Genomic DNA, 18603 nt, shown 5'->3' on the forward strand with positions numbered 1-18603 from the left:
GCGGAGGAGGAGGAGAGGGCCTGCTCCCTTCAACCAGCGAGGAGGGACGCGCTTATCCCCACCGCCCACCCCATGGCCTCCGGGCGCCCCGCTTTGGAGACAACCCCCTAGGTGCCCACTCGGAAGCCGGCTCCCCGGGTAACCCGCGCGTGGAAAACGGCCGCGGCCGCCGCCTCAACCGCCACCCTCTTTCCGTTAAAGCAGCGACGTCGTGGGGGGTGGGGGTGGGGGGTGCACTGCCTTCTTGGTCCCCATTGCTCGTCGCTACCCTATTCTCCAGCTGTTTTTGGACTACAATTCCCATCATCCCTTGCCACTGGTCTTGCTAGTCAGGGATGATGGGAGTTGTAGTTCAAAAACAGCTGGAGGCACAAGGTTGGGAAACACTGAAGGGGACAGGTTAGGTTACCCAAAAACCTGTGTAGTCACCCCCCAAGCAGGCCTCAAGACTTTTAAATTGCTTTATCTGAATCCTCAAAGAAAGTAATTTGAAAGTCTGGAGGCCTGCTTGGGTGGGGAGGGGGGAGGTGACTACACAGGTTTTTGGGTAACCTAACCTGTCCCCTTCAATACAGTGGTACCTCAGGTTACATACGCTTCAGGTTACATACGCTTCAGGTTACAGACGCTTCAGGTTACAGACTCCCCTCACCCAGAAATAGTACCTCGGGTTAAGAACTTTTTTGAGCAACAAGTTAAAATAAGTTACAATAAGGATTTGTTGAGTTAAGAATTTGAACTGGAATACAAAAGGGGGAGGTGAGAGGAGGTATGGGAAACAAGGGAATGGAAATAAGTAATGGAAATTATATTTGTTTTGTTTTTTAATTGTGTGTTTTTGTATTTTTGTTATTTTTTGTGCATTTTTGTTTTTTGTTGGTTTTTTGTATTAAATTGGAAATTCTAATAAATATCTTTCTTTTCTTTTTTTTTTTTTAAAAAAAGAACTTTGCTTCAGGATGAGAACAGAAATCGTTCTCCAGCAGCAGCAGGAGGCCCCATTAGCTAAAGTAGTGCTTCAGGTTAAGAGCAGTTTCAGGTTAAGAGCGGACCTCCGGAACGAATGAAGTACTTAACCTGAGGTACCACTGTATGCTTCGTTTCCATTATGCATTTTGTGTTTTTTAATCTTGCCTTTTTTTGTGCTGCGAACCGCCCCGGAGATCAACGGGTGAAGGGCTAAGGTAGAGAAAGGAGCACAGTGAAAAATTTGAAGCGGTCACGAAACTGATCGCACAGTTATTCAAAACCCTGTTGGAACTCGTTTCGTTATTTTAACTATCCAGGGAGATCAGCTTCTCAAAGTCTGATAACCAGTGCATTTTTTCCCCTAGAAAAAAAAAGTTTAGGGGTACTCTCATTTTCCTGGGACGCAGGTGGCGCTGTGGGTTAAAGCCTCAGCGCCTAGGGCTTGCCGATCGAAAGGTCGGCGGTTCGAATCCCTGTGGCGGGGTGCGCTCCCGCTGCTCGGTCCCAGCGCCTGCCAACCTAGCAGTTCGAAAGCACCTCCGGGTGCAAGTAGATAAATAGGGACCGCTTACCAGCGGGAAGGTAAACGGCGTTTCCGTGTGCGGCTCTGGCTCGCCAGAGCTGCGATGTCACGCTGGCCACGTGACCCGGAAGTGTCTCCGGACAGCGCTGGCCCCTGGCCTCTTAAGTGAGATGGGCGCACAACCCCAGAGTCTGTCAAGACTGGCCCGTACGGGCAGGGGTACCTTTACCTTTACCTTTACCTCCTTTTCCTACTCATATTGAAGTACTGCACCTCAATGAGGCCACATTTAGATTCACAAAATGGTTAGGGGTTTGCGTCCCCCCAGAAAAAAAGCACTGCTGATAATCATTGTCACATCCAGAGGTGCACATTCCCACTTTGAGAACTGCTGCATGAAAAAGTGTGTTCATGCTACCAAGTGGCCTATTATTTGAGAATAATGCATCAATTTTGGGGGGTGCAGGGGATCTTGAATGACTCGTGTGGCGAATGGATCTTTGTTCTCCCTGGGGTGGTCATCAAACTATTTTTTACTCAGGAGTAGATTTGTTGAAATGAATGAACATGACTAACTCAGGCCTATTTCAGCAGGTCTGCTCTGAGTAAAACTTAATTGTTTCTGCACATTTTTATTAGATGTGTTATTTAGTACATTTTTATATCCAGCCTTTTCCACTTCGTGGAATTGAAGGCTGTGCTTCCCATCCATTTCAGCAAGGTGACTGCAAACCTGTGCTGTGGGTTATAGAGTGTCCACTTACACACTGACCCAAAGAAAAATGAATGCATCATCAAAGAAATAGGATGCCAGTTTGCCTATCATTTGTGGGCACACAATAATATGTATGGTAGAAATAATTGCTGTAATTGAAACAGAAATAAAATACAGCTCACCATTGTTTGGAAGTATCTGACCAATCTGCTGTTCAGGTGCAACTTCAGGACTCTAGCTGTCTGTTTTTAGAGATGTGCTGTGGGTTAAACCACAGAGCCTAGGGCTTGCTGATCAGAAGGTTGGCGGTTCGAATCCCCATGACGGGGTGAGCTCCCGTTGCTCGGTCCCTGCTCCTGCCAACCTAGCAGTTCGAAAGCACGTCAAAGTGCAAGTAGATAAATCTGGCGGGAAGGTAAACGGCGTTTCCGTGTGCTGCTCTGGTTCGCCAGAAGCGGCTTAGTCATGCTGGCCACATGACCCGGAAGCTGTACGCCGGCTCCCTCAGCCAATAAAGCGAGATGAGCGCCGCAACCCCAGAGTCGGCCACGACTGGACCTAATGGTCAGGGGGTGCCTTTACCTTTTATCTTTAAACCAGACTGTCCTTCGAATTAGAGCAGTGTTTCTCAAACTTGGGTCTCCAGCTGGTTTTGGACTACAGTTCCCATCATCCCTGCCCACTGGTCTTGCTAGCTAGGGAAGATGGGGCTTGTAGTCCACAAACAGCTGATGTCCCAAGTTTGGGAAACACTGAATTAGAGGAAGCCTTTAAACAGAAGAGTGTTCTATCTAAAAACAGAACATGTCAGTACTCTACCCTGGGACCACAAGCAGCACCATGCTCTTTTCATTTTGTTGTCGTTTAGTCGTGTCCGACTCTTCGTGACCCCATGGACCAGAGAACGCCAGGCACTCCTGTCCTCCACTGCCCCCCGCAGCTTGGTCAGACTCATGCTGGTAACCTCGAAAACACTATCCAACCATCTCGTCCTCTGTCGCCCCCTTCTCCTTGTGCCCTCCATCTTTCCCAACATCAGGGTCTTCTCCAGGGAGTCTTCTCTTCTCATGAGGTGGCCAAAGTACTGGAGCCTCAGCTTCACAATCTGTCCTTCCAGTGAGCACTCAGGGCTGATTTCCTTCAGAATGGAGAGGTTTGATCTTCTTGCAGTCCATGGGACTCTCAAGAGTCTCCTCCAGCATCTTTTCATTTTACTCCAGTTTAATTAACTATTGTATGGAGTAGAGCAGCCTTTTGCCAACTTGGTGCCCTCCAGATGTTTTGGACTACAGCTAGAGTTTTAGTCCCAAACACCAGTTTGGCAAAGGCTGGAATACAGGATGTGTGTGTGTTTCACAACAGACAGGATGAGGAGAGTTCTTCTGCATGCCATTTGTGAATCAGAAGTATATTTCTTTCACATATGCAATGGGTGTAGCTCCCACAGTCATTGTGATGATAATCAATCTTTAATAAAGGCAATTCTCCCCAAATCTATAAGTCTCATCGTTTCACTTCTAATGGAGTAGGTGTGTGAATATCCTCTTAATGTTTTGGATTGTACCTAATCAACATTTTTTAATCTTTGTGGGACAAACTTCTGAAACCATTCGGTTTACGAACTCTGCAAAACCGGAAGTAGTGTCTCGGTTTGTGAGCTTTACCTCGGTCTAAGAACAGAATCCGAACGGTGGAAGGGGACCGGCGGCAGGAGGCCTCATTAGAGAAACCGCACCTCAGTTTAAGAACTGTTTTGGTTTAAGAACAGACTTCCGCAACGGATTAAGTTCGTAAACCGAGGTACCACTGTATTAAGTATCTATCACTTAAACATTTTTGTTTTACAGACATTTCTCTAAATCCACAACATGGATGAGTATGAAGTGATTAAAATGATTGGAGAAGGATCTTTTGGCAAAGTATTCTTGGCTAAAGGAAAGGATAACAATCAACCATGTGTTATCAAGGAGATCAATTTAACAAAGGTAAATAATCTCTCCTCCCACCTGTTCCAAATGCGCTTACCTTTTAGAGTGATGTTACGTACATCATCTACACTCATGATTCATGACATAGGGAATTGGATATAGTTTTGGAATGGTTTTATATTTACCCATCTTTATGTATATGTGTGTTCAAAACAAAAAAGTAGATATTTAAATATTCAATACTGTATAAATAAAGTCTCTAAATTTCATCTGGGAAAGTGACAGTAATAATCACATGCTTCTCCTTCCTTGTTTCTCAATCAATTTAGATGCCAAGAAAAGAAAAAGAATCCTCTCAGGAAGAAGTCGCTGTTCTGTCCAAGATGAAGCATCCTAATATAGTAGCTTTCTACACTGCCTTTCAAGGTCTCATTTTCTATGGCTTTGTTTGTTTGTTTGTTTAAAAAAACCTCTCAGGGTGAGCAGATACAAAAGAGGACAGGGATTGTGTATCTTTAATAGTTGTGTAGAAGAGGGGTATTTGGAAGGTATTTAAATAAATTATTTCCATCCCAGTGGTGGAAAATTAACAATCTCACAGTGGACCATTTGTGCCTTTAATTTTGGGTGGTTTAGCTTTTCATGCAGAACCATGAACAGTTGCTCCTTGCACATGCTTGAAAGACACAGGATCACTACATATTTCCTTTGCTTCTAGTTACCCTAATGCTGTGTATACCTAGTGTAGGGTGGGGGTCAAGAGGTGGGAAATCTGTAATATCAGTACTGTATATTGGAGATAGCCAGATCTTAATCTGTTTGACATGGAATATGTGTCTTGGTGTTGTGAGTCTGAGAATTTGGGGTCTTTAGTTTGAAATCACTATTCCAAGACAGATTACCTGACTGCACTGCTCATAGAAGGAAGTACAAACATTAAACTTTAAATGACTTTAAGTATTTTTTGAAATAGTGATGGTGGCAAGATTTTTAAAAAAAACACACACTGATTTGGTTAGGTTTGCTATACCAGTTGCCATGAAAGCTGTTAATTGCTGTATTTGTAAATACAAAGTTTGTTCATAAGCCTTTTATTACAGAGAAAAATAAGTTATATATTATTATGGAGTATTGTGATGGAGGTGACCTTATGAAGAGGATAATTTTGCAGCGTGGAGTGTTATTTGATGAGGACAAGGTAAGTTTGCATTTTGAAGAGCTGCCTTTCTTTACATTCTTCCATTCAGTTATTTATCACAGAAAAAAGGACAAGGAGGAGATTGGCACCCTGCCTTTCGTTTTCTTTTATTTACCAAGTCATTAGTGCCATAATAATTTGTGCCTCCGGCAGAGTGATCAGGGATGAGAGGGAGATCCAACGACATCCAGAGAACCACAGGTTCCCTGCTCTGCTTTAAAAGCTGGCCTCAAACTGAGGTCCTGGGTGCAAATTTTGGATTGAAGTTGAGGGCACTGGAACAGATGGACCTGTCGTGGACTGGGCTTTCTGAAAACTACAGAGAATGTGAAGTGTGCCTGCTACTCAGAGTGAGTGGTTAGGAAGTTGTTTGACTCTAATTCCAGATATTCTATTAGCTAGATGTCTAAATGTCTAAATGTATGTTCTGACCTTGTAGAATAGATAGTTGTGTCCAGGTTATATGTTAAGAGTGAGGTTGGAATCCCTATTTCCTGCTTTTTGACGAAGAGATGTATATCTTATTTTTTTCTGATATCTACTGTATACAATATTAAATTCATCATTTTTTACTGGCATATCTACCTTTTAAAGGAAGTCCCCTGCCCCTCAGTAGAAATTAGTGGTGGTGGTTTATGGGGTATTCACATTTTATCTTTGCCTATAGATCTTGAGTTGGTTTGTGCAAATCTCCTTAGGACTGAAGCATATACATGACAGGAAGATTCTGCACAGAGATGTAAAAGCACAGGTAAGTCAAAGGGGGAGTGCCTTTTCCCAGTTGTGGTTGGTATGTCAACTACAACTGTTCTTGGACAGGGATCCATTGCTGTCACTTGAGGCTCAGATGACTGCAGCGGCACAGCGCACCTTCCATCAGCTTCAACTGGTGGCCTAGCTGTGCCCCTCTCTGGATAGGAATAGCCTAACACCTGTTGTCTATGCTCTGGTAAACTCTAGGTTAGACTACTGCAGCACATTACACATGAGGCTGCCTCTGAAGATACTTAAGAAACTTCAGCTGCTGCAGAATTCAGCAGCCAGATTGCTCACTGGTGCAAAACAGTGTGAGCATATAACACCGCTCCAGGCTGACTGCATTGGCTGCCAAGTTTTGACTTACAGTGGTGCCTCACAAGACGAAAAGAATCCGTTCCTCGAGTCTCTTCGTCTAATGGTTTTTTCGTCTTGCGAAGCAAGCCCATTGGCGGATTAGCGCTATTAGCGGCTTAGCGGCTTTTAGCGGCTTAGCGGATAAGCGGCTTAGCGGCTTAGAAAAAGGGGGGGGAGGGAAAAAAACCCGCAGGAACTCGCAAGACATTTTCGTCTTGCAAGCAAGCCCATAGGAAATTCATTTTGCGAAGCACCTCCAAAACGGAAAACCCTTTCGCCTAGCGAGTTTTCCGTCTTGCGAGGCATTCGTCTTGCGGGGCACCACTGTATAAAGTATTGTGGATTCCATTTTTATGGAACTCCCTTCCAGCTGAGGTCTGATAAACACCCTCCTTGTTGAACTTCCAGTGCCTACTGAAGCCTTTATTTCAGCAGCATTTTAACCAAATTCTGATCTTGCAGTTTTAAACAATTGTTATTTTTCATACTATTACATTCCTTGTACGCTGCTTAGAGTCAGCTGTGATTAAGCGGTATATAAATCATCACTTTTATGGATTGCAGAACATTTTTCTCAGCAATAATGGAGTGATAGCAAAACTTGGAGACTTTGGGATTGCGAGAATGCTGAGCAAGTAAGCATTATTTTATGGACTCTCAATATTGTTCTTTCCGTGCTATGTCTGAAAAGGATTACTTTGTTTTAGATAGTGAAATGTTTAGAGAGTGGGATGTAGACTGGCTTATTCTGACGCTAACTCTAAACAACGATTTATCCTTACTGTATTTTTATTCATAAAATGCATACACCACTTGATTGTAAAAAACCTCAAAGTGGTTTACAATAAATGAAGAGAAGAGGTTGTATCAAGCACCATTTATTTGAAGACGATAACCATGTTCACCACGGTTCCTTGGAAGATAAAGGTGGTATATAAATGTAAAAAATAAATAAATGAGGGAAGCAAATTAAAAGCTTCCAATTTCAGTTTTGAATAAACTCCAGTTTTCTCTTACAGTGGTGCCTCGCAAGACGAAAAGAATCCGTTCCGCGAGTCTCTTCGTCTTGCGGTTTTTTCGTCTTGCGAAGCAAGCCCATTAGCGGATTAGCACTATTAGCGGCTTAGGGGCTTAGCGGATCAGCTGATAAGCGGCTTAGCGGCTTAGCAGATCAGCTGATAAGCGGCTTAGCGGATCAGCTGTTAAGCGGCTTAGCGGATCAGCTGTTTAGCGGCTTAGCGGATCAGCTGATAAGCGGCTTAGCTGCTTAGAAAAGGGGGGGGGAGGAAAAAAAACCCGCAGGAACTCGCAAGACATTTTCGTCTTGTGAAGCAAGCCCATAGGAAATTCGTTTTGCGAAGCACCTCCAAAACGGAAAACCCTTTCGTCTAGCGGGTTTTCCGTCTTGCGAAGCATTCGTCTTGCGGGGCACCACTGTATATCTAAACTAGGGAAACAATGGTTTAGTCTAACAGATTATTAAGCAAACTGATCTTAAATCACATCTTTTGATCCTGGTTTATTTGAGGTTTCCTATGTCACTGTTAGTTGGAATACAGATTTTCTGTTACATATTGAAATGTATAAGTAGTGTTCCAATTTGTTTCTGGAGTCCCCAAATGATGAATTGATGTAGGTATGTATAGTTGCTTCCCCCACCCCAATTTCCCTAAATATAACAAACTTACTGGTCAAAAGCATTATTTTTTCACGTTGTTTTCCTTTAGTACCATGGAATTTGCTCGGACCTGTGTAGGAACACCATATTACTTGTCACCTGAAATCTGTGAGAACAAGCCGTATAACAACAAAACGTGAGTCTGAATATTTCTAACGCACATATTTCAACCACATCATGGGAGGAATTCAGTGTTGACATGGTTCTAAGCCCCATGTTGGGCAAAAAAAGATGGGACTAGGTGATCCTTCCAGCTCTGTGATTCTGTGATAGCACCATACCTTTTCCATCCTCCTACTAGACAATTGGAATTGCCCCATAAGGAGGCCTTTTTTCAGGAGTGGATAGTAAATCTCTTAATTGTAGGCTTTGCTTCTGCCTTCCAATGGCCTGTCTCCCCAGGCACTCCTTGCTTACATGTTGGACATGCCATGTCCCAAATATGATAAGCCTTTGCTCTTAGAAGTTTGCCAAGCTCATGTGATTGAAGGATCCTCTTACCACCCCAATAGGCATTAATCTTCATGAAAACATGACATCTACTGAACATCATGGGTGATCCTTACATATTGCAAGTAATACTGAGACTTCTCTCTCTCTCTCTCTCTCTCTCTCTCTCTCTCTCTCTGAGGTTGACTATGTATTTAGAAATGTGGCGTTTGCCTCCTAGGATGGGTCATAAGGAAAGGGTTAAAATAGGTGTGATGTGATTGGCCAGTGAGAATGCAAGGGGGGAATAAAAGTTAGTTGAGGTTTGGGAGTTGAGGTTGAGGTTTGGGAGTTGAAGAAGGAAGAGGGAGGTTTAGGTGTGGGTTGGTAGAGTTGTATTGTGAGAGAGTGAGAGGAATTTGTAGGTAGAGTCAGATAGATAGTTGGAATAATCAGTTTGGAGTTGTTAGGAACTAAGATTAAGAAACTGTCAAGAGAAAAATAAACTGAAACCATACGCTTGTTCCTGCATTTAAAAATAAACTTGATTATTTGTTAATGTTAATAACTGTCTGGACTCCGTGTGTCCCCGTGAGAAGCGGGGTGGTGGCAGCGAAGAAAGCAACCGCAGTAGTGGCACAGGGTCAATAGATCGTGAAATGTCCGGGGGCCCTGTGTGATCGCCACAAGAAGCTTAACTGTTCTATTTCTCTTTTATTCTCTGTCATCCTTTATATCTCCATCCTTATTATTAAGAAAGCTTCTTAATTTGGAACCTAGGATGTGACTATATATTTTGTGAATTGTATTTGTTTTTCAACGAACAGTATGAATTAGTTTATTGACTGCAGAGTTGAGATGGATATTCTTGTTTTACAACTTTTCCCCACCCCATGCTGTGATTTCTTTCTTTTACAGAGACATATGGTCCCTTGGCTGTGTATTATATGAACTCTGTACTTTAAAGCACCCTGTAAGTACATTAGCAGACTATTTGTAAGTTGTTTAATATAATATTTACTAAGAATGAAAATGTTTCAAGTGGAACTTTTCAAAGGCAGCAGTTAGAATTGTAACTTTCAATGCTTCTAAATCTTGGACAGCCTAGGAAGGATATTATAGACCTGAGGGGGTTTTCCTTGGCCACATGGTGATATTTTCCCCAGAAAAGATGCTGACTCAACATTTTTATTTAAACTTGGCAGCTACTACTTATGGCTGTATTTTAATATTTCAGTTTGAAGGCAAGAGTTTGCCTCAACTTGTGCTGAAGATCTGCAGAGGCTATTTCACACCAGTATCTATGAAGTATTCATATGAACTAAGAACATTAGTATCCCAGCTGTTTAAAACATCTCCAAGAGATCGCCCTTCTATCAACTCCATTTTGAAAAAGCCCTTTTTGGAGAAGCAAATAAAGAATTTTCTGCCCCCTGAGGTGAGTGTCTGCTTTGGCTGTAGAAAATCCAAACAAATGAGAAAACCCTTCCCTGGTAATTTTCACACTCCTTTCCCCCTTCTGTCTCTTTTCACTTTGCACATGGTAGTCACATTTAAGGTGAATGTGTAGAATTTACATTCGAGGAGTGGGATTGTCTGACATCAATTGCTGCTAATGCTTGCTTTCCGCAGGAAAATGTATTTATTAATTGAATTTATTAAAGGAGCCGAGCATGGCAAACATCAAAGTGGTAAAACAGGGTGATTAAAAATAAAAATATATTTCCAAACAATGAAGAACATTTTTAAATAGTTGCTGGGAATGTTATCTCTGAGCCATCAAATGCCCAGGTGAACAGAAATGTTTCTGAATGCGTTCTGAAAGTTAATAACGAGAGAGAAAGAAACACCTCACCAAGGAGGACATTAAACAAAGGGGGAACCACCACCGAAAAGGGCCTGTCATGGGGTAGTGCCAACTGGGCAGCACCCAGCAGCACCACCACCACCAACAACAGGTCATTCCCTGCTGATTGTAGGCCCCCAAAATAGTTGATATTGAGGAAGACACTCTTTTAGATAAAGGCAAGATGTTTGTTCCCTCTTGCCTTGAATTATCAGAATGAGCAAGCAGCTTTGGGTGCATTGGGACACTAGTGAATCACCACTTAGCAAAGATGTAGCATAGATAGATAGATAGATATGCATGTGTGTGTAATCTGTTATATTTGCTTTTAGATCATGGAGGAAGAATTCAGCCACACCGTCATTCACAGAAAACGGTCACTAGATTCACTGCCATCAGGCAAGCTCACTAAGGTTTATATGTACATATATATAAATGAAAGCATAATGCTTAAGAGAGAGAGAGAGAAAAATTTGTTTTAAATGGGTATTGGTACTGAGATAATTAGTCAAATTTCAGTGAAGATGCTGTATAATGAATATGCATGTTCCTTCCCCTTGGGGACACGGTGGCATCAAAACTATTGAGCAGATGCGTGTTACTGAATAGGGCTTTAGTTTAAGAGTTGTGCTTTTGAGGTGGTGGCCCCATTCTGCTGGGGCTGTAAGTAAGAAGTAGGATCAACAGGTATTTTAAATATGTATTTATAGAAATATGTATATAACACTAATTAATAAACAACGTATCAAAGTGGTTCAGAACAACTACATAAAACCATAAAATAAAAGCCATATAAAAAGATAAAATCAGTTAACTACTGTGGTAGTATGCATTCTTAATTGCCTGCATAAGCTGACAGAATAGGAGTAATTCTCATTACCTGAGTGCTCACATTTTGGAGCATATTTAATTGGAGCCGAACTGCACATTTGGTGCCAAACAGGATTCCCAACTCAGTGTATGCTGCTGGTCATTCTGGGGTTTTGAAGGGGAGGGGCATAGGAGTATGATACTGGAAATAATTATGAAAACCTTATTTAATTGAATTATCAAAGGAGCTCCTGAAGTTCAGAAATCAAGAATCCATGATCGTCATTCACCCAAAATCAAGCTGGAGATGCTTCCCAGAAAACAAGAAATAATGTATGAAAACGAATGGAAAGCTCCTTCAAGGCCTCAGGATCCTATTAATCAGGTAATAATAATAATAATAGTAATTAAAGTTCTCTTGGTAATTACCATATTTTCCCATGTATAAGAAGTTTTTCCCCTTAAAAATAATGTCAAAAATTAGGGGGTGTCTTATACACGGATACATCTCCCCCCCATTTGAGTCCCCCAAAAGAGGGGGTGTCTTATACATGGGGACATCTTATAGATGGAAAAGTACAGTAATTATTTAATAGAGTTCTTTATTTGTCATGTGCTTTCACTTTGCAGCAGTAAAGGTAAAGGTCCAGTGGTGACCGACTCTGGGGTTGTGGTGCTGATCTCGCTTTATTGGCCGAGGGAGCCGGCGTACAGCTTCTGGGTTATGTGGCCAGCATGACTAAGCCGCTTCTGGCAAACCAGAGCAGCACACAGAAACGCTGTTTACCTTCCCGCCGGAGCGGTACCTATTTATCTACTTGGACTTTGACGTGCTTTCGAACTGCTAGGTTGGCAGGAGCAGGGAGCTTACCCTGTCGTGGGGATTCGAACCGCTGACCTTCTGATCGGCAAGTCCTAGGCTCTGTGGTTTAACCCACAGCGCCACCCAGTAGATGGCACTTATTCAGGGATGAGTGACCCTCCAGGTGTTGCTGAACTCCAGTACCCATTATCCCTAAATATTGGTCATGCTGGCTGGGGCTGATGGGAGCTGGAGTCTAACACCATCAGGAAGGCCACAGGTCTATTATTCCTGTACCGACTAATTTAACAGTGTTTGAAAAATAGGCAAATTAAGGTCAAACTAGATGTGAGGTTATATGTGTCTTTGAATCTGATTCTGGAATTCTTTTCCTTATTCTGCCCTTGTATTTTTTAAAAATCGAAAAGCAATTCTGAGGCCCTAATCTATATAATGGTCCCTCTTAGCTGTTGTTAGGATTCTCACCTTTTTATTAAAAGAAAACTAAGTAGCAGATTCAAAGCTATGTTCTGTATCTAGTTTGATCTTAAGTCTGTGGCTCTTTAAAGGGATGTGCAAGCCACACTTTGCAAGTTAGGTCAAGAGGAAGGCATGGGTGCCTAATGAGATTGCACCAGAGGGGTAGAGAGAATGATTAGGCACTTGTGGTGTTCAGTTGTTTAGCCCATCTGCAGGCCAAAGGAGTTAATGGGTTCACATGAGATGAATTGATAGGAGTCATAAATATTGTTTAGCAGAATGCTGTGTGCACAGAGAAAGCATAAGGTGCTGGACTATATGGAACTTGCCGAACTGACCGGGAGACTCCGAGACCAGAGAGAAGAGACGGTGAAAGAAGACTGGAAGAAGTTTAAGGAATATTTGAAAAACTATGTTAGTATTTAAGTCTTAGAATAGCTTTGGAAGTGGATATAGGCTGTAGGGTAGAAGTAGAAGATAGTGTATTTTAAAATAATATTATTGGTAAGCGATAAAACGTGAAGTTATTTTAAGTGTGATTAAAAAAAAAAAGATGGCTAGAAACTATGATATATGTAAACTGCTAAAGATGAAGTAAAATGAAAATCAGATAGGTGGGACTTGGGGAAGCCCACTTAACAATGTTTAGAAAAATAAGGACAAGAATTTGTTTGTATTGTTTCTTTTTCTGTTTGTGTTCTTTATTTGTGTTATAAAATGAATAAAAAAAATTTGGGGGAAAAAGAGAAAGCATAAGGTGCAGCACAAGCAGAAGAATGAGAAATGGAACATGCTTGCTATTTTATGTTTATACCCTGATTCTCATCAGAAAGGTTGAATCGTGAATGAAGTTCTTAGTGGTCTTGTGTCCAGACACTGATCAGGACCAAACTTCTTTAATTTCAAGAATGGCAGCCCCTCCAAGTGCCCTTGTTTTCCAGGGACAGTCCCGGATTTACAGAAGTTGTCCTAGTTTCTGATTTGATTCGGAATGTCCTGTTTTTCTTTAGGACATCCCTATTTTCATCAGAGAAACGTTGAAGGGTATGGAGTTATATGATCCCTGAGCCATCTGAAGGCAGCCCTGTATGCGGAAGTTTTTTAAATGTTTAATGTTATGTTTTTATATATGTTGGAAGCCGCCCAGAGTGACTGGGGCAACCCAGTCAGATGGCTGGGGTATAAATAGTGAAATTATTATTATGGAATAGGACGTCCTATTTTCTTCAGAGAAATGTTGGAGAGTGTGGAAAAGTATACCATTGGGTGCTAATCACTAGGCCCAGGAAGTGATGTGCTTTAACAATATGATTTAGCAAAAGGATAACTTCAGAGTCAGTGGATTTCTTGCCTTCATCATTTTAATATGTATGATGTTTCCAGCCCTGGGGTCCTCGGTTGAAGATGTGTGGGAAATCAGAAGCTGCCAGAATGAGGGGGCACTATGGCCATTACTATATGAAACTTGAAAACTTGCAGAAAAGGCCCTTTGAGCAGGGTGATGATCCTTGTATCAGCGAAAGATTGGAAGAGTATTATAAGCAGAAAGGACAAAAACCACCACCACCACCACCTCACTGGTAGGGTTTTTTTTGTCTTGAATATATCTCATGATTTTGACATGTGTATTCTTGACTGTGTAAGGATTGGCAAGATTTTGTTTGCTTGCTTGCTTTCAGTTTGATCCCACACTAAATTAGGTAAACTAAAGCCCATTGATTTCAAGCTCATGTTCAAATTTGAAATTCTGAAGTGATACTGAATATGAGCAGGTTTGTCTGCAATGTATGTTGTGGTAGCAACATTTATTTTATTTATTGCATAACATTTATATAACATTCAATCGTAGTAAAATTTCAAAGCGGTTGGCAAAAAGAATAAAAACAACACAATCAGTTTTAAAAAGTTACAAAAATATTTAAAACATTAAAAAAAAAAACAGCAACAAGCCAAAACCAGATTAAAACACATAACAGCACCCACTAGTCTAGACTTGGCTAAACAAAAATGTTTTTAGCAGGTGCCGAAAAAAGTACAGTGGTACCTCAGGTTGCATATGCTTCAGGTTACATATGCTTCAGGTTACAGACTCCGCTAACCCAGAAATAATGCTTCAGGTTAAGAACTTTGCTTCAGGATGAGAACAGAAATCGTGCTCCAGCGGCACGGCAGCAGCAGGAGGCCCCATTAGCTAAAGTGGTGCTTCAGGTTAAGAACAGTTTCAGGTTAAGAACGGACCTCCGGAACGAATTAAGTACTTAACCCGAGGTACCACTGTACAGTGCCTATCTGGTATCAGTAGACATGGAGTTTCAAAATATGAGTGCTAAGATGCTAAAAGATAAATTTATTACAACTGCAAAACAAAATGTGTCACCTATAACAGTGCCCGTCCCTCAGATGGAATTGATCCTGTGGGCATGTATGTGGTTGATGATTATTCAGCTTCAGGTGGGGAGAGTATGGGATTGCTAGACCATTTATGACTGAAATATAGAGAATCTGTGTGAAAAGGTTAGACTTCCAATTTAAGCTTTTAATCTATAGTTTTTGTATTCAGTACAGTTTGCTAATGAAACTTGGAATCCAGCTTCAGAATTTCGCTGATGTTCCTGTTTCTTCCAGGCCTGCAGAATATCTTCAGAGACGATACAATGCCCAGCAATACAAGATAAAAGTAGAGAAGCAACTTGTAAGCATTTTCCCCAATAAGATAGAATAACAAACCGAAACCGCTAAGCAATGGAAGGGCAAATAGAGTGATATTTAAAAATGCACTACCATGAAAAAATCCTCGAACTACATTTTACTTTTCCATTCAGTGGGGTGGGTTCAGAAATGTTTACATTTTGTATGTTTCCATTATTTTGCATATAGGGATTGCGCCCATCTTCTGCTGACAGGCAGTATTTTCAAATGCAGAATCAGGAGATGAAGGAAGAGCAGTTGAGAGCCTTTGCTCAAAAAAATAAAATGAAAGAACAGGTAAGAAAGAGCAATGTTAGTGCTCCCTTGGGCTATGGGTCAAGGAAACTGTAATAGGAATCATCGAGTCTTTATGTGAATCCTGGGGGCAGGATTCACATAAAGGTAAAGGTAAAGGGACCCCTGACCATTAGGCCCAGTCGTGACCGACTCTGGGGTTGTGGTGCTCATCTCACTTTATTGGCCGAGGGAGCCAGTGTACAGCTTCCGGGTCATGTGGCCAGCATGACTAAGCAACTTCTGGCGAACCAGAGCAGCACACGGAAACACCATTTACCTTCCCGCCGGAGTGGTACCTATTAATCTACTTCCACTTTGACGTGCTTTTGAACTGCTAGGTGAGCAGGAGCAGGGACCGAGCAACGGGAGCTCACCCTGTCGCGGGGATTCGAACCGCCAACCTTCTGATTGGCAAGTCCTAGGCTCTGTGGTTTAACCCACAGCGCCACCCGCGTCCCATAGGATTCACATTGATCCATGTAAATCTGCTACTGCAAAACCATAGTACAGGCGTTCTTTTTAGGATGGGAATATAGGCGGTGTTGCCTTTAAGCACTACCCTATTGGTTAGGGCAGAAGTAGTTATACATTCTGGAGCCATCAGCACTGGGCAATTAATGGTGGATTGCTTAGAACTAGTGCTATGTCTTCTAGTCTTAGCTTTTGGGGTCTTGTGTGGGGTAGAGCAATCCATATCTGTGATCCACCGTGCTGGGGGAGGGGGGTTGGATGAGGTGCCTCCTCTGCTCAGCTTGCCCAGGTGTGTCAAGCTGCCATTACAGAGCTCCCAGCCACACCTGCTTAAACTACATGTGGTCTGAAGCTACTAATGGCAGCATTCTCACTGGCAGAAGCTGGCCTAAAGCCCCCAATATGGGACATTTTGGGAACGGAGAGGGTGGAGAAGGGGCAGAGCTGGGCTGACCAAGGTAGCCAGCCCAGCTACCAGGAGTTGCTGCCAGGAGTTTGGATTGGAGTTTGGATTGCTCTTTTACTTATTTTAGGTGTTCTCAAAGCCTTTGGCATTTGTTTATTTAATATGCCATCTATCTGTTTGGCAGCTACTTAGATAAATTTATTATTATTATTGAGCAGACCACTTCATGCAAGTGAAAGGTCATTTAGTTCCCAAAGTAGTGTGCCATCATGCTTGGGAAGCTGCTGTTTAAGAAAGCTTAAAATCTTCATAGTTGTGTGTGTGTGTGTACACATATTTAAATACTGTACTGATATTTGCTAAAGTCCTTTACACATCATATAAGCTCTCATGAACACAATGGAATTCCTGAATGGACATGCATAAAATTTTGCTGTTAATGCTGTTACTGATATAGCATGTTGCTTCTAAAGTTTCCTGTGGGTATGCATTTTTTAAAAATCTGGTAATGTTTAACAGGAGTACCTGAAACAGCTGCAGAAGATTCGTCAGCAGTACCACAGTGAAGTAAATGAAATTAGACGTAAAGCAGAATCTCTAGAGGTAAATTTCACTGCACCAAACCTTTACTAGCGCTTTCTCACACCTCCCTTTCCAAGATGTGGAAAACTGATAGTAATTATGCTGAGGTTGTTTATCCTTCTATTTAGACTATTGTAGTGGGAGGATTTTAGCAGTTGAAATCCATTCTGCCCCTTTAGTGGTCAATAGGACTGACAAGAGTTTTGGGTGTGAGAGCAAATAGTGTTTAGGATTCAAAGTTCTCACTGCATGCACAAGCAATTCTACACATGTATCACTATTTCTTTCGATTTTTAATTTAATATATTCTTGTTTTAAAGGAGAATAAAAATATAAAGGACAAAACATATATTGTGAAACAGGGAAAGACTGAGAACCAACCTACTTATAATTATATTATTCCTGGAGGACAAGATGAACCAGTTCAGGTATTAGCACCTATGTATGGTACAATATGATAGTTGAAATGTTTACATTAATGGAAAAGGTCACAGTTTTTTAACATGGTTGACTGTGCTTTATCAAAATATAATATGAGCATACTTCATTTTTGACTGGAAGTAACTGTGCCTGTTAATTTTTTTTTTTTTGTGTGTGTGTGTGTCTTACAAGGATCTTGAGCAAAACCTGAAACAAATTGGAGTACATAACTGGCAGGAGGAAAAATTCCTTGAAAGAAAACACAAAGCAAAGGTTAAAGATAATATTCTTCTCTTCATTTTGTCCGGTCTTTGTATACTGGTAGCTCTGAAAATGGGGTTTCAGGTGACTATGTCAGCCAGTGATGATCATGCATGTGATGGCCATTTCAGGTAAATATATGCTGTCTTTTCCTATCTTCTTTCCTAATCTACTCTTCCACAAAATCCCATACTGGGGAAGAGAGAGGAAAAACTGAAAGCACATGAGTGGATTGCTGCCTTCCCTTGGACCGGAGAAATGACAATCAGCGTCATCATGCTCTGCCTGTATTTCAGATGATGGCATGAGGATTCTTTAAAATGTATATCTGTGATAGTTGGTAACTCTTTTTTATTTTCTTCAGGGAGGTGTAAAGTTTCAGATTGATCTGAAAGATGGTGTTTCAGATTTCCAGAAAGAGAAAGAGGTATGGGCTATTGTTATATGTTATACCAGGTTAGCCTAGAAAACGATTTACCTGGAAAAAAACCAAGCTAAGCCTCATAGATTGTTATGCTCAAAGAGAGGCCGATATAAGTGATTGAATACCATGGAGAAGCACACTCCTCATTCATAAAGCCGTAATTTATTTTTGACCATGGTTTACTGCTGCATGTGGGCCTATGTGCATGAATTGAGTAAGTTCTCATTGTGCATTGTTTCTTTTGATTTTAGGAATGTGATAAACTTAATGAAGCCCTAACTTTTGAAGATGGAGAAAACCTTAAGAAAAAACTGACAAACATCTGTGATGATTATATAGACAAAGCACTGCTAGAACTACAGTGTTGGGAAACAGGTGTGCTTCTCTAAACTGCTAGACTTTTTGGTGTGCTGTTCCCATTATTCATTTGCAGTTACATTCCTTCATGTTCTTTCTGTTGCTCATATTATGTAAACCTGTATTTCTTAGAGCTTATTTGTATAACTTTTGTTTGTTTTTGTGTTGGGCATATAATGATACTGTCTTGTCACCATGCATCTGAT

The 18603-nt window shown here is 41.5% G+C and overlaps 2 protein-coding genes across 2 annotated transcripts in view; both read left to right on the plus strand.

Moving 5' to 3' along the window:
• LOC307212574 (fibrinogen-like protein 1) overlaps positions 1–618 on the plus strand; it is a 119607-nt gene extending 118989 nt beyond the window's left edge. Inside the window, exon 10 of the transcript XR_013837032.1 lies at positions 576–618. The gene's annotated coding sequence lies outside the window, so the exon portion shown is untranslated. The remainder of the gene's footprint in view (positions 1–575) is intronic.
• LOC307212424 (serine/threonine-protein kinase Nek5-like) overlaps positions 1–18603 on the plus strand; it is a 24889-nt gene continuing 6286 nt past the window's right edge. The window contains exons 1-19 of the mRNA XM_079969784.1: positions 1–138; positions 4055–4192; positions 4465–4561; positions 5236–5333; positions 6001–6084; positions 7011–7081; positions 8174–8260; positions 9472–9526; positions 9791–9991; positions 10732–10798; positions 11455–11594; positions 13875–14071; positions 15117–15183; positions 15369–15476; positions 16873–16956; positions 17256–17363; positions 17548–17628; positions 17981–18043; positions 18292–18415. Coding sequence (XP_079825910.1) covers positions 4076–4192; positions 4465–4561; positions 5236–5333; positions 6001–6084; positions 7011–7081; positions 8174–8260; positions 9472–9526; positions 9791–9991; positions 10732–10798; positions 11455–11594; positions 13875–14071; positions 15117–15183; positions 15369–15476; positions 16873–16956; positions 17256–17363; positions 17548–17628; positions 17981–18043; positions 18292–18415 — 1849 coding nt within the window. The 5' untranslated portion in view covers positions 1–138; positions 4055–4075. The remainder of the gene's footprint in view (positions 139–4054; positions 4193–4464; positions 4562–5235; positions 5334–6000; positions 6085–7010; positions 7082–8173; positions 8261–9471; positions 9527–9790; positions 9992–10731; positions 10799–11454; positions 11595–13874; positions 14072–15116; positions 15184–15368; positions 15477–16872; positions 16957–17255; positions 17364–17547; positions 17629–17980; positions 18044–18291; positions 18416–18603) is intronic.

The sequence above is a fragment of the Podarcis cretensis genome (assembly GCF_951804945.1).
Source record: "Podarcis cretensis genome assembly, chromosome: 3".
NCBI lineage: Eukaryota > Metazoa > Chordata > Lepidosauria > Squamata > Lacertidae > Podarcis > Podarcis cretensis.